Genomic DNA, 14,439 nt, shown 5'->3' on the forward strand with positions numbered 1-14,439 from the left:
CACATTACTCTGGAAGTAAAATACACGTACTTCCGGCGCAACACTAACCGGCTGTAAGTGCCCGATCTGTCCCGGCTGCCCGATCTGTTCTGCGCAAGCGCGCTTATAGTTAGAGTTTGGAATAGTTAGTTTTGCGCATGTGCAGAACGGATCGCGCAGCCTGGACGGATCGGGCACTTACAAAGGCTTCTGTAGCGCTATACAAAACTTCACCCTTATTTTACAACAAAGGAGGGAGAACTCTGCTGTAAAAGTTGCGCTGCTGTTACGGTAGTGTGCACCAAAAATACTGAGGCATCATTGTTTTTCGCTACTTTCAAAACAACAGCTGCAAAGTCGAATCAAGAGAGAGATCCTTTTCAATCTGTATTTTGTCATTACAAAAAATACTGCCTAACTTTGACGAGTGATCACATCTCAACTCCACAGCATCTGCTGTTTAGTTATTTTATTCTGAACTCATTTGTAGCTCTATCTAAATTAAAGCAGCATGACTAACGCAGTTACGCTCAAAATGGAGCATCAAACATTGGTGAAATAGCGCACACAGACATCAGATTAACCAGTACTTTTTAATGAAGATCAGTTTTGAGTGATGGGGAGCAATTTGGGTTGGGATACAATAGAGAGTACAAACCATTAGCATAAATATACACAAAGTGCTATGATTAAATCAATGGACTGAAGCACTGTAATGGTGCAGGTCTTCCTCGTAGAATTCCAGTTCCTCATCTGAAGATAGATCAGGTTCGGAGGCCAGATCTGAGATGGTGAAGTCAGGCACCTGTGGATAGGGTGGGAACAGCTGAAGAAGAAGTATCTGACCACTGAGAATGAGTATTATAACAAATGATGGAGCTTCACCCATAACAAGGATGAGGACTAGGTTGCATGGACTTACTGAATACTTATTCCCCTTGTGTTTCATTCATTGTTTTGCATTTATTATTTTACTAGACTAGTGAATTTGGTTTTAATGTTATGATACAAAACCAGGAGACGTATCTCAGGAAGCAAAATTGTTCAGTCCAGTAATGTTAACAGAGATACTGTCAAACTCTTCCCATCCCCTGACACTGGTTTCAAAGAAGCAAAATACCACAAGTGTTATATGTTAAATCATTTATTAGAAATGTAAAAAGGCACAAGAAAGTCAAAACATTAAACAGCATGTAGCAGGCACTTAGGAATTATGGCACTGGTCACTGAAAAATCAGACATATTAGTCCAATTCATCCTCTTCTATGACAGCACAAACTGCATGACTTTTTACTTTAAGGCTTAACAGTGATTTGATCCTCATTTGCAAAATGCAGAGGTTAAGACTAAACAGGACAGGAAGTTCTGGAATGTTAATGTTGTTATAATCACCGTTATCTAAATAAGGCTAAAAAACAAAACAAACAAAAAAAAGAGGTTCTTGCTTTATTCCAAAGTTTCACTGTTAGTGAACTATTGGTCATTGTCCACTGGCTCCATCTCCACTTCGGATGCAGGCGTGGTCTGTGTGTTAGATCGTGAGCTTTGGCCGGATGAGGTCGGTTCCATGCGTGGGTAAAACGGACCTACCAGCCAGTTGAGCGGCGTGTTGTTGACCAGATAGTCCATGACGTTGTCCATAGAGTCTTTCATGCGTCCCAGCTGTGCCCGGCTAGTGGTCAGAACGGTGTCGGACAGGTCGTTAAAGGCTGTGGCTTTGTTGAAGTTGGAGTATACTTCCATGGCAGACTGACTGACGGACATGGCTTGGTCTTGAACGTGCTTTGGTAGACCTTGCAGACTGGACACCAGCTCCAGACAAGTTGTCTGAAGTTGCTGGGTCAGACCCTGAGCAATGGCCAGGGTCCGAGACTCGATATGCTGAGGAGAAGCAGAGAAGAGAAGGTTATGGTTGATCTTCTACCAACCGCCGTTTTATTCTGTGGTATCCGCTTCCAAAAGATCAAATAAAGTAATCCACATCCCATTAAGGTTTAATGTCCTACAGGATTTTGACACCGCTCCGTTCTACCAGATGTGATCTTAACATTTAACAGGCTCCCCCGGATGTTTCTGAATTACATTTGTTTATTTAGAGTTGATACAAAAGCCCGTGTGCTTTGCAGGGTTTACAGGATTATGTCCTTCTGTTCAAAAACATGCTACTGTAAACAGACAGGATATGTATGTGGTCCATACCTCTGCTTCATGGTCCCCAGCACTCTCGTTCTCAGCATTTTTCTGAGACTTAGATTTCCGTTCCAGCAGTGAGTTCAGTTTGTCGGTTAGCTTTTGGTTGGCACCATCTAGGTTTTTTCTGGCATATTCAATCTGATGATTAAACAGCACGAGTTAAACTCTGAGGCAAGAACTTCCTCTGTCGTGATTACATTACATGTGCCGCAGCAAAAGTTCTTTTAGGTACGGTTAGAGGGATTACTGATAAATTGGCAGGCTTTATTGTAATAAAACAATCCCCCTGGTCAAAGCCCCAAACTTTGTCATAGACAATGGAGACGTGTTTCAAATTTGTTCTCGGCTTTATTTAATTTCAGCATTCTAATACTACTTTAAATGGCTTATTATTACAATCAGCTAGATCTCAGCTCAGCTCAAGGTTTAATTAGAGACCTACCAGATCCATTGTGTGGTTTAGCTGAGAGATGGACTCCTGGCTTCGTTGCTTAGCATCACGCACCTTAGCAACAGCTCTGTGATAGGCCCTTTGGCGCAGCTTGCTGGAGAGGGAGCCCAGTCGTACGTAGTAGCTGGGTGTGTCGGAGTGATCGTCAAATCCTTTGGTCATTTTAATCTCATTTTCTGAAAAAAAGCCGGGGGGGGGCGTACTTAGAAACATGGGTAAAAACAAAGTATAATTTGTGTTGAGTGCTGAGGGATTTCCTTGGGTATAATCTAAACAAAGATCTATGGGGTTCAGAAAACAAAAACTGAACTGTTTGTGTGGATTACTGCTCAATAGCTCTTTTCAAATGAGCTTAGGCTGAGAAGAACCAAGTAAATCAGATTACCAAGTCTTTGCCTGGAAAGTGAACAAATTCATTCAAACATTGATGTTACAGCTGCATTAATATCCATGACTGATCCACGGACAATTTAGCACTTAATCTTACATTTGAACATTATATCTTTATTATTTTTCCCTTAAACAGTATTGCATGGCTTCTAATCTTGTGTAAAATGTTTTCATCTAATACCACAAATACCATAACCACATGACCCCCATCTCAGTATATTAAAACTCAACTGACATCATATTAAAAATCTGTAACTTGTTTGTTCCACTGGATGTGATGCATACACACATGACAACTGAGATCATGATCTTCCTCACGAGAATCTATATTTGTAATCTTTCTTTTCTTATCATAAACCTGTTTTCTCAGCTGGTATTCACATACCTTGTTCTGCCTCTGTTCCAGGCAAGTACTGGTCCACCAGGTTCTCCGAGGTGCTAAGTACCGTGTCCAGTCCGCTGCTCACCAACTTGCCCACTCTGCTCTCCATTACAGTGTTGACCCCTCCACTGACCATTGTTCTTGTCATCTCCACACGGTCCTGTACTGCACATCTGGTCCTGTCCATCACCCCGTTCAACGTGTTGGACACCGAGTCCTTGGCACCGTTCACGGTTCCGGTCACCGCCTCCTTGGCTCCAGTCACAGCCTCTTTCGCATTGGTCATGATCTGTGGGGAGAGAGGAAAAATGTCACGAGGCAAATGGATACGAGTCTCATAAATGAAGAAATAACTGATATATATATATATATATATATTGCAATAAATGGAAATAAAAGAAAATCGTTAGTTGTAATGAGAGAATAATTTTTAGCTTGGAAATCAGTCATGACATACCTGCCCTGAAGGCTGGTGTAAGATGGGCAGGGTCTTCTCGATCTTATCCAGACCTTTGCATGCCAAGTCATTTGCCAGGGAAACTGTGGGAAGAAGAATGAGTTACTTTCTCAGTGTATAATGTAAAGGAGGAGAGAACACAGGTCTGATAACAAACTCAGTGACTAAAATTATGGTGTCAATATATAAATACTAGGATTTGTAATAACCAGGTGTCAAAGGTATTACTGTTTAAATGAATCATGTTTAGCAACACCTATAAAAAATTAATTAATCATATAGACTATGGAATAGAGCTAAAACATGGCTTAGCGTCTTTCACATAAACCCAAAACTGTCTTGTCTGTATGTCGTCAAGTAAGCGTGCGTGTGTCTGTGAGTGAGTGTGAGAGAGAGATACTCACTTTGAGGTTCCAGTTTGCCAATGAGAGGCATAGCTGTGCTGAGAGCCGCTGCGGTGATGGTTCTCACGCCAACCTCAGCAACTTCACACACAGACTTGATGTATGGATAGCTGTCTTTCGTGTTACAGTACGCGTTTGTAACCATGTCATATGTTGAGCTCACCAAAGGTAGGTTTACGACTCTGGTAACCACATTCTAGAACAGGTAGAGACACGTACGTGAGTCACAAGCGAAACACAAACTGTTTACACTGTTATTAAGCACATTCGTGATAAATTATGATGCAGATCAAAACATCATAGCCTACCTGGTTGGTAACTTCCATGGGCGCCATATCTTACTGTAAAGACACGAGACTATGTTAAAAAATGAAGTGTCAACTTTAAACAAAATAAATCCAGCGTCTCTGGAAAGAAACTAAAACTTTTGAAATAGTCATAATATACTTGACAAACTATATTTGCTGACGGCTCAATGAAAAGCTGTTTTCAAAATCAGAGATCATAACTACCAAATAATTATGAGTGTAGGTAAAGGGAGTTACCTACCTGTCCTAGGGAGACCGACAAGTCACGAGTTACGCCTTTCCCGGATCTATCCGATGTATCAACTGTGTAGCGCAGTCTTCAGTACTTATAGTCAGGGTTTCTCGCGAGATGTTTCACACTCATGAGACAAAAATTCAGGGCAAAGGTTGGGTGCGCATATCAGCGGGGATTTCCTAGTATTACAGCTGGTTATAAATTATGCGTCTAGAGTAGCCTAATGTATTTTTTTTCATTAATAGACTATATGTAGCATAAATGGTAAAACTCTGTTACACTGTTGTGACAGGTTATGTGAAGAGACTTGTTTCATTTGATCCCCAAATAAAACCTGTAAAACGTTTCTTTGGCTGGTAGATGAATACTTCAAAACGGTTGAATAAAACCATTTTTAATACACCATTCTGTTTCGAATGAACTTTCACCTACATTATTGTTTTTAACTGTGTTTTCAAAAGCTTAAACTGAGTTCGTCAGTCGTCCCTAACAAACTGATCTTATGAGTCAACATCTCCGTGGCTTCCAGCATTCCATCATCTGTTTCAAATGTTTGGCTACGTATTTCATATGTACGTTCTCTATGTATTAAAAGTATTTTCTGCCTTTAAAAAAAATCTACGGTCGTTGACCGCATTGGGATGGCCTGAATTAAAAGCAAATGAATAAGACTACAATAAGTGACCTGAAACACGTTTTGCTGGACTATGACCTGATCATACTTTGATTTCATTATTGATCATAAGGCTTGGCGTTGTGAGGTGGAAGCAGGCAAAGTTCAACTTGTACAACATTTAATGATGACATATTTTATCGCGTAGATGTCATCATTTGATGATGAATAAGATTTTTATGCCATGGGTCACGATGACGTTTAGGTCAAGGAAGCAACGAGATTACCCAAGATTTCATTTAGACTACCACACTAGTTAGTGCGCAGCCAGTATGCTGACCTAATGAATTACTGACGGTTAAATAAAAAATGAAAGTTCAGAGCACAAACGGTCGGATTGCATGAGACTAGTTTGATGATTCTCGTGAGCGGTTAAGCGGAACAATTACAAAACACACTGTGTGTAAATATTTGCTATTGTAGTCTGCTGAGTGGACCAATAATCCGCTAGACGTCTCCATTTACTGCATTGCACAGATGAACTGCGTTTGCCACAGGTCAACGTCCTGACATAACTCCCTAGTTCAACTCAAAAACCTGCCGTGAAAGTTCACAACGCATTACATCTTTAAACCGGTCACATTTTCTAACCGCAACAGCTGTGAGCGATGACGGATATATTGTTGATGTCGATCATAATTAATATGCGGATTTTAATTGATCAACAATGTATCATCAAGGTGACAATGTATCGTGTTGAAAATCTTGTCCCTCTGCTGGTAGCCAATTCTTTTTCAACCAGCTCACCAGGTACAAAATAATACTTTAACAATACTACCACCTTGTGGGCGAATTAGAGAGCACAGCCCATGGAATTCAGCGATACGGCTCATTCACATTAATACCATTGAATCACAGTTCATCAGAAATCCCAGGCAATTTCAACCTTGCCGTAGAGCTGACTCATAAATTGCACCGGGATCTTAATAAATTTGTTAACAGTGACAAATGTTTGAAAGATAACAACTGTTACATCACAAACTCATAACACGTAGCAATACATTCTATTCATATAAAGCAGAACTGCCGGATTCCAAAAACCTTCACCCAAACTTGACTGTTACATATCGTCTCTTTTCACATGACTTGTGTTAGATGGAAGGTTGTATGGACACACCAGACAATGTGCAACAAGTAAGCTATATGTAGTGGTAGGTTATTTTAGAGCACGCTGTATTCGGCATAGTTAACATCATAGGTCTAAGGCGAAATTTTTACAGGTCGATCTAGCCTCTGGACCTGAGAATGAAACACCCTGAAGGAAAAAAGACTATTCATCAATGCCTCTGCCAGATATGCACTTGTGGGTGAGTACGATGGCAAGCAGATCATTCTTTCCATTGGCTATTCTGTATCCATAGGCTGCTGCTCTTGAACACCTGAGGGCAAAGCGAATTCAACTGTCAGTACGTTGCACTGCATGTAACTTACTACTACTACTACTACTACTGCTGCTGCTATTATTATTATTATTGTTGTTGTTGTTAGTAGTAGTAGTACTAGTACTAGTAGTGGTAGTAGTAAAAATAGTAGTTGTATTAAGAACAGTACTGAGACTGTGATAACGATAGATGGAGACGAAACTACGCATGGTCTGCAAAGCGTATAGCACGGCCACAGACATACAATTACATGCAGTAATTGTGCTGTGGTCCGATAACATCCTCTAAAAGTCAAACAGCAATCCCATATGAATGACAGTCATTTACATAGTTTCCGTTTACAGCCCGTTTTCTCCATCACACGGCTCTTTGGAAAAGTAGCTAATATCAGAGTACTTATTTTCGGACGCTGCACGGAACGCCCCGAGCAGCTCTCGTTGTATAGCGTTTTCCATCCATAGTCTTACTGTCAATAATTTCTCAGTGGAAGAGAATGCCACAATGCCACAACGCAGAAGGTAATATGCGCACAGACTGCCCTGATGTGAGCAATGCACCAAGATAAGCAGTCAATGTTTTTCCATGGTTATAAAACCCATTTCCATGTCTATGCGTTCTTTCCATTCAGTCGGCATCAGTGCCCATATCATCGGAACATGAAGGAGACTGCAGTCCCCTACACAGACTGTATGGCCACAGTGCATCCACAGAATTATCCCGCCAATTTTTCTGATGCGTACCTGACTGCCGAAAGACCACAGAGTGAACGCCTGCTTCCCAAGAGCAAATCTGTGTAAGATTTAAACATCTAAAGAGGGAATTAGAAAGTGGGTGAGAAAAATCTCAACACAGTATTACTTGTTTAAAAACAAACAAACAAACAAACAAACAATCAAAAAACACTACACCACAGAGTGTCTTGTACAGAGATGGACTATCTGTTTCAGTCTGGACTATGTGCCACCTGAGGTGAAAAGGAGGTCAAGAAGGAGAAGAGAGCATGTGCTCCATGATGACAGCATGCGTCTGACCAGCACATATGCACAGGACTATCAAAAGCACACAGTGCAGAAGAACATACGCAAGGCTAAGACTGCAGAGTACTGTCCACCATCAGTAAAGATGCATGCCAAGTCTGTATACCAAGGTAAATATTGTACTTAGCTGTATATATACACACACACACGCACACACACACTAAAACTGCTGAATCATTAAACATTTGAGATAGGCTTTAGGAGAGTATTACATAATAGCCATATTTCCTTTATCTAACAAAATGAATTGAAATAAACTGGTTTTAGAAATATATCCAGTCTTTTTCCAATGAATGAATATGAATTAATCAAGACAAGGATGTGGCAGCCTTAAATACTATTTTGATTGGCATTATTTTTAGATTTTGGTAACTATACATAATCTAATAATCTAACCTAATAATCTGCTCTCAAAAGAGGACTTCAAGGTATGGCGCACTGAAAAACGTCAACCTTACAGAGAAAATGACAACCTGACAGTGAACGAGGGCAAGTTTGCGACAAGCACCACATTTAGAGATGACTACTGCCCCAAGGGACCTGTGACGGCCAGGGAAAACTTCAAGCCACTCCCCGAGGTGCTAGAATCCTTTCCGTTTGATGGTGTCACCAACTACCAGCTCCACTATGTCCCTCACCCTGTGCAAGCCAGACAGCTCAAGGAAAAACAGACGTACGAGTCGTACGAGTCTCCTTCTGATCCCTTTCAAGGAACCTCCACGTACAAAGAGGACTTTAAGGGGTTTGTCACTGAAGTACCCAAGCGCATCAGGCGAAAAATTGCCTGGGAGAACAACCCAGCACCCTTCGAGGGGACAACAGAGTATCGTTACCGATATAAGGCTTGGCAAACAGCACCAAAGGAGGCCCGTGAGGTGGAGGAGTGGACCCCTCCAGAAGGCGAAATGGCATTTCTCTCCACCGCCCACTCCGATTACGTGAAACACGAGTGTCAGCCACCACAACCGATTCGGCCACCCATTCAGTGCTGGGAGAAGGATAAGGAGCCTTTCCAGGCTAAGTCAGTGATGAAGGAGGATTACAAAGCCTGTGAGGTAACACGTCCATCAGCAGCGGTACACGTCGAAGAGCTAGACAGGCCAACGGGAGCCTTTGAGAGGGTCACCACCTACACGTCAGAGTACACGCCTAAAACCGCAGAGCGGCCCGTTAGCTACAAGCCCACACAGGAGGACACGGCATATTCCACCAGTTATGAGCAAAAGGAACTGGAGCCCTGCCCGGCAAGCTATGCTGAGCCTACTGGTTTAGAGCGTGACTGCACAGAGTCCAAGGGATACAGGCTGTACCGTACCTTCTCAGCAGGACACACTAGTCCAGCCAAACAGGCCCCCGTCAAAAGCCAGAAGCCCACTCATTGCCACAGTCAAAACCAGAGGAACTGTGCAGCAAACACCAGAAACACGAGAGCACATTAGACCAATTGTTTACGCACGGTACCGTATTGTTTTATGCAAATAAAGACATTTTAATACATTTTACTATTATTATTTCTTTTACCTTACGTCAGTTGTAGTGTTTGCTAAAGCAGAAATCTGAATACATCAAACTGCTTAAATATGCTGTTATATACCTGGAGTGTTTCTTCATAGGAAAACAGCGATGCATTTTAAAAAGATATCAATAAAAAAGTGTTTTTATTAAAAAAAAAGATGATTAAACAGCTGCAGATAGATTTGACAAAAAGCCTGTCATCAAGATCTGCATCGTCAAGTCAAAAAGACTGACGCTACACCAGAGGAAACAAATGACACTCAATAATGCATATTTACATTGTACACACTATCTCTCCTTGTAAATTTGAGGCTGGACACAATAGGCATCTAAAAGTACATATTTACAACCTAAATAATTAAACTGTATTTGGCCAATTCAGTGAGACTGAATGTAGGCTAAATGTACAAAAATAATTCATCTTTTGGAGGATGCTCTCAAATGGTTTGTTCCATTACAGACTCACATATCACTTCATGACAACATTACACAAAATAAAACTCTCTGGCAATTATTAAGATCAAACCTGTTTTGCACGAAAACATGAAAGTCAGTAAAAATATTAAACCGATTTCCAGCCACGTAAAATGAAAACACTCCGATATTTTACATCCCTTTTCATTGCTTCTTTAAAATAAAAGAAAAAAAAAAAAAAAAAAAAAAAAGGAGAAGGAGAAGACGTCAGTAGTCATCGAAACGGATGTGTTTGCTCTGCTCCTTGGCCCGGGCAATGATGATCTTCTCAGCCTTGGAAATGAGCTGCGACAGAGGGGAACATTTTTTTACTCGTGTGAGGAGAAAGATTCGACCCTTCACAATCAAAACTGGAGTCGATGTAAACAAGCTGAAATTGTTTGAAACTGTGCAGTTCTTACACAGGCTTTGAAAATAAGAGGGGGGCTTAAAATGCGCGCCTTGGACCTGTCTGTGATCCGTTTACCTTTTCTGTGCCCCGCTTTTTGTCCCTCGGCCGATTCAGCTTGGCTTGCCGGTCCACCAAGATCTTCTGCCAGTACCTCTGTTCATTGTCACCTTTTCATTCATGAAACACGGTAAAAAGTCATGAAGCTGGTACGAGGAATCCGTTTCTGAGAAAAGCTAACGGATGCGTGCTCTTCGGTAAGCAAACAAAGAGAGCGTGTACTTATTATGGAGAGCGCTCGATAAATGGGGTGTGAAGATGCTTGATGTTTGCTCACCAGAAAGGATCTCCAGTTTCCAGTTATGTTTTTTCTGGAGCGTCGAGCCGGCTGCGATAATGGCCTTCGCGTCCTCGGGGGTCTTGAATCGGATGTGGCCCTCCGCGTCCCCCTCGAGCACGTCCACGTATGCCACCGGTGCAATTTCAGAGAGAGCGTCCTTCAACGTGCACACGTTTGAAATGGCCAGTGTAGGGTTTCACATGACAAAGACAGAAGTGGAAATAAAAAAAAGAGTCAGTCCATATCAGAAACAACTAGAACAGTTGATTGCAAAAAAAGAAAAAAAAAGTATGATTTGACTACTGAAAGAGTGATGCATGAGGATTTTTGGAATTCAGAGATTCCAAAAATTGTACCTTGACACATTTTCTTCCTGGCAATGGCTGTGTATGAGTGATTTTGACAATGACTCCACTCTCAAATGAAGGGCCGGTGGATGTTTCTTTGTCTTCCTTACTCTTCTCAGCTTTTAGGTGGAGGGGGGCAGGAAAGGAACAATAACGTTACTGACACGTGAGGGGGAGGTGGGGGCACACCGAGCTTATTTTATTTGAGTCTCCTCCACTAAGCAGCGGAATCGTAGGCTGATGATACTTACTGGTATCCTCGCCGGTTTGAATAGGCTCACATTCCATTGTCTTAATCTCACACATGGACTTCTTCAAAGACGCCATGCTGCGTTTCTGGAGCATCAAATACTCCTCCTTCAGGTTCAGCCATTCTTTTCTTTTCCATACGCAAAACCCAGGACGTGAGAGAAAGAAAACCCAGTTTAGCAAAAAAAAAAAAATCACAAAATCATATTGTTTCATATTGTTATTTCACCTCTAATTGTAATACGCATATATTCTGTCAAGACATTACTACTAGTTTCACTCATCTGGTTTCACAGTAGGGACATTACAGCAGCGAGGGACTCAAACCATCGGTTGAGCTTATGAAAAAGGGAAAAGTCTCGACTTACTTGGAGAGAACTCTGAGTGGAATGACCTCTTCTCCAATTTTCAGTCTTTCCTTGTGCTTCTTCTTCCTCTTTCTTTTGGCCTTCAACAGGGAATCTTCTTTTTTTTCATCCCCCTCCTGTCTCATTGTAGTATCCTCAGATGCCAAATCTACGAAGACAGAATAAGCCGCTCACCTCCTCAGTCAATCAAATATCTCTCTGACTATATGATTCAAACAACTTGTCAAAATATTTCTAAAATGTTCTCTTAAACATAATGGTTAGTTATATTAGCAGGATCTCATAACTAACGATCACACTGATAATCATTTTTACACTGCTGTATGGCTTTACTTGGAATGGAGCTTTGGGTAAAGCCCATTATTAGCTTGATTTTCTCACACTTTGATCCCACAGTTTCTCATATCTAACAGTGAAAATGATCGTCCTTTTTTGGTTCCGCTCAATACCTGCAACCATCTGATTTCACTGTGATTGCCTTCGGCAAGGCAAATACTGTTTTCAAACACCAATAAGATGACTGTTGTGTGAGACGTAATTTTTAAAAAATATTTGCTTTGGGTATCACAGGGTATGCAGGCATCTTAGCAGCTGCCAAGGAGAACATAATATTTTGTGTGTCAGTATGGAGTCAAAAGTTCACTGAACAGCAGGTGGAAGTCTACACTGTACTTTGGTCAAACAATATGTGTGATGGAACTTAGAAACATCATTTGGCAGTGACTACAAAATGATTATAAAAATATCAGGACATGTGGGAAGGTCACAGAAATGGGCCTGGTATACACTTAAGGAGAAAATCTATTTTTAGAAAGATTTCCAAAAAACAAAACAATCTCAGGCTACAATAACCACAGATGATCAGATCTCACATCCAGTCACTCGTATGACACCAACTGTACATCCACTGATGTCACTCTGTGCTGTCAGCATACAGATAACAGCTCTTTTTTTTTTTTAAGATTCTTGCTTGTAATAAGGAAAAAAAAAAAAACTGGAACCATGGAACCAAATCACCTCTGCTCGGTCGAACCTGCTGATCTAGATCTAGACTCCGTTCCTGTGTAGACTAGGCGGTAGAGGAAAGCTAGTATTACTGGCGACGGAAAATAATCCTTACCTTCAGCACTGGCGACGGCCTCGTCCTCCTCTCCCAGTTTTCTCATTTTGGCCGGCATCTCCACCTGGTCATCACCTCCAGACGCTTCGGTACTGCGGGACCGCCGTCTTTTCTTCTCTACTTTTTTCAGTTGACTCCTCTGTGCCTCCGATTCCTCCATCTCCGTGGCCTCCACTGAACGTTTCCTTGTTTTATCGTTGGACTCTTCCTCAGCTGCAAGTTCCTTCTCTTTGTCTCCGACGGATACCGTCTCTGCGTTGGCGCTTTCTTTCCGTGTTTTCTTCTTCTTCTTTTTCTTCTTTCCATCCTCGTCTTCTTCTGCAAGATAAAAAAAAATGCATGGAAATGGCCTGTAAAACTACATCTCCCACAATCCAAGTTTTGTTTGAAATTAATCTCGCATGCTGTGGTAATACAGAGATGCATTTGTGTGTGATGATCACACCTTGTGTGGTATCCTGAGCCGCTTCAAAGGGGATAGGCTTGTTCTTTACTGTTTTTGGAAAAATTCCTGCTTTCCTGGGAGCATCCTCAGGAGGATTGTTCAGCATCTAAAATATGTCAAGAAGATATGGTTATGGAAAATGCCTGTAGTACTCCACACATTGTTTCCTGATAAACCCATACTTCTCATAATCCGCTCATGCTGGGCTAAAACATTTTTATTATTTTACTCAAATTACTACCACTTCATGCGCGTTAGTTTAGAGTCCTTTATGTGGTACTCAGTCAGTGAAGTATACAAGCTGCTGTCCTAAGATTAACTAAGAAAAACAATTTAACTGTGCAGTAGATGATGTAAAAATCTACACAATAACACGTACACTTTTACCTCTATGGCTTTCTGTGCTTGTTCTTCAGTCTCAAACTCGACAAAAGCAAATCCTTTGGGTTGTCCTGATGACTTGTATCTTGGGATACTGACATACACCACGTTCCCACACTTGGAGAACACACGTTCTATCCAACTGTGGGTCACATCTTTTGGCAGAAGTTCCTACAAAAAAAAATCAAAAAACTCCTAAATAATGCCAAACATCTTCAAATGTAAAAGGGTATTAACAGAAACTGTAACATTGTATAATAGCAAAATTCCTAGAGGCTTAAGTCCAAAAGGACACTACAGAGTTTTGAAGTCAAACTATTATTGGTGGCCAAATTACTTACCACATATATTGTTCTTTCATCTACATCCTTTGGTCTGTCACCAAGCACATGCTTACGACGGATCTGGGTTCCTTCAAGATTGACCTGATGGACCAAACGACGGTCAGAAAATAACAACTTTTTTTTCTGTTTTTACTTATTACTGTTTCAGCACCTTTTGGGAAACATAAACATAAGAGGACCACATAAGAACACCACTCAAAAATGTTCACTTACCTCTAAAACCGCTGAATTTTTAAGCGCCCTGGCGATCAACTTGACATCAGTTGTCATCTTTTTCATTCGATTAAAACTCGTTAACACAGAAATATCAATATCTGTAAGGCCAACAGAAACAACATCAGAGGAAATTCAGAGTACATGCTGTATGCATTCTTACGCCTAAAAAATATTCGGCCTCAGTGCAGCCTACTGAATACCTATTATCTGTATTCTTCCACTACTGAGTGCTAATACTTACATCCATCTCTTGACTGTTCAATGAGTTGTTTCAGAAATCTGTCCTTGTGGAGGTTCACATCTCCAAACCAGAATTCCACTTGCTTCTTGATATCTGTCAAAAGCTGCTTCACACGAGACC

The 14,439-nt window shown here is 41.2% G+C and overlaps 3 protein-coding genes across 3 annotated transcripts; 1 reads left to right on the top strand and 2 right to left on the bottom strand.

Moving 5' to 3' along the window:
• Nucleotides 1–1,107: 1,107 nt before the first annotated feature.
• plin2 (perilipin 2) lies at nucleotides 1,108–4,845 on the bottom strand. Its single transcript, XM_030780000.1, has 8 exons — nucleotides 4,806–4,845; nucleotides 4,565–4,597; nucleotides 4,257–4,452; nucleotides 3,853–3,935; nucleotides 3,399–3,684; nucleotides 2,615–2,799; nucleotides 2,179–2,310; nucleotides 1,108–1,860 (listed from the first exon to the last, which is right to left on the bottom strand). The coding sequence occupies exons 2-8, from the start codon at nucleotides 4,589–4,591 to the stop codon at nucleotides 1,453–1,455; spliced, it is 1,317 nt and encodes a 438-aa protein (XP_030635860.1). The 5' UTR covers nucleotides 4,592–4,597; nucleotides 4,806–4,845; the 3' UTR covers nucleotides 1,108–1,452.
• Nucleotides 4,846–6,717: 1,872 nt separating this feature from the next.
• Nucleotides 6,718–9,330, top strand: LOC115816233 (stabilizer of axonemal microtubules 2-like). The gene is made up of 4 exons (XM_030779199.1): nucleotides 6,718–6,779; nucleotides 7,483–7,647; nucleotides 7,802–8,001; nucleotides 8,309–9,330. The coding sequence occupies exons 1-4, from the start codon at nucleotides 6,718–6,720 to the stop codon at nucleotides 9,328–9,330; spliced, it is 1,449 nt and encodes a 482-aa protein (XP_030635059.1).
• A 757-nt stretch (nucleotides 9,331–10,087) lies between these two features.
• Nucleotides 10,088–14,414, bottom strand: larp7 (La ribonucleoprotein 7, transcriptional regulator). Its single transcript, XM_030780608.1, has 12 exons — nucleotides 14,320–14,414; nucleotides 14,076–14,176; nucleotides 13,860–13,943; nucleotides 13,525–13,689; nucleotides 13,138–13,243; nucleotides 12,693–13,010; nucleotides 11,573–11,720; nucleotides 11,203–11,334; nucleotides 10,965–11,064; nucleotides 10,606–10,765; nucleotides 10,347–10,438; nucleotides 10,088–10,165 (listed from the first exon to the last, which is right to left on the bottom strand). The coding sequence occupies exons 2-12, from the start codon at nucleotides 14,139–14,141 to the stop codon at nucleotides 10,088–10,090; spliced, it is 1,449 nt and encodes a 482-aa protein (XP_030636468.1). The 5' UTR covers nucleotides 14,142–14,176; nucleotides 14,320–14,414.
• Nucleotides 14,415–14,439: the final 25 nt, after the last annotated feature.

The sequence above is a fragment of the Chanos chanos genome, chromosome 7 (assembly GCF_902362185.1).
Source record: "Chanos chanos chromosome 7, fChaCha1.1, whole genome shotgun sequence".
Taxonomy (NCBI): Eukaryota; Metazoa; Chordata; class Actinopteri; order Gonorynchiformes; family Chanidae; genus Chanos; species Chanos chanos.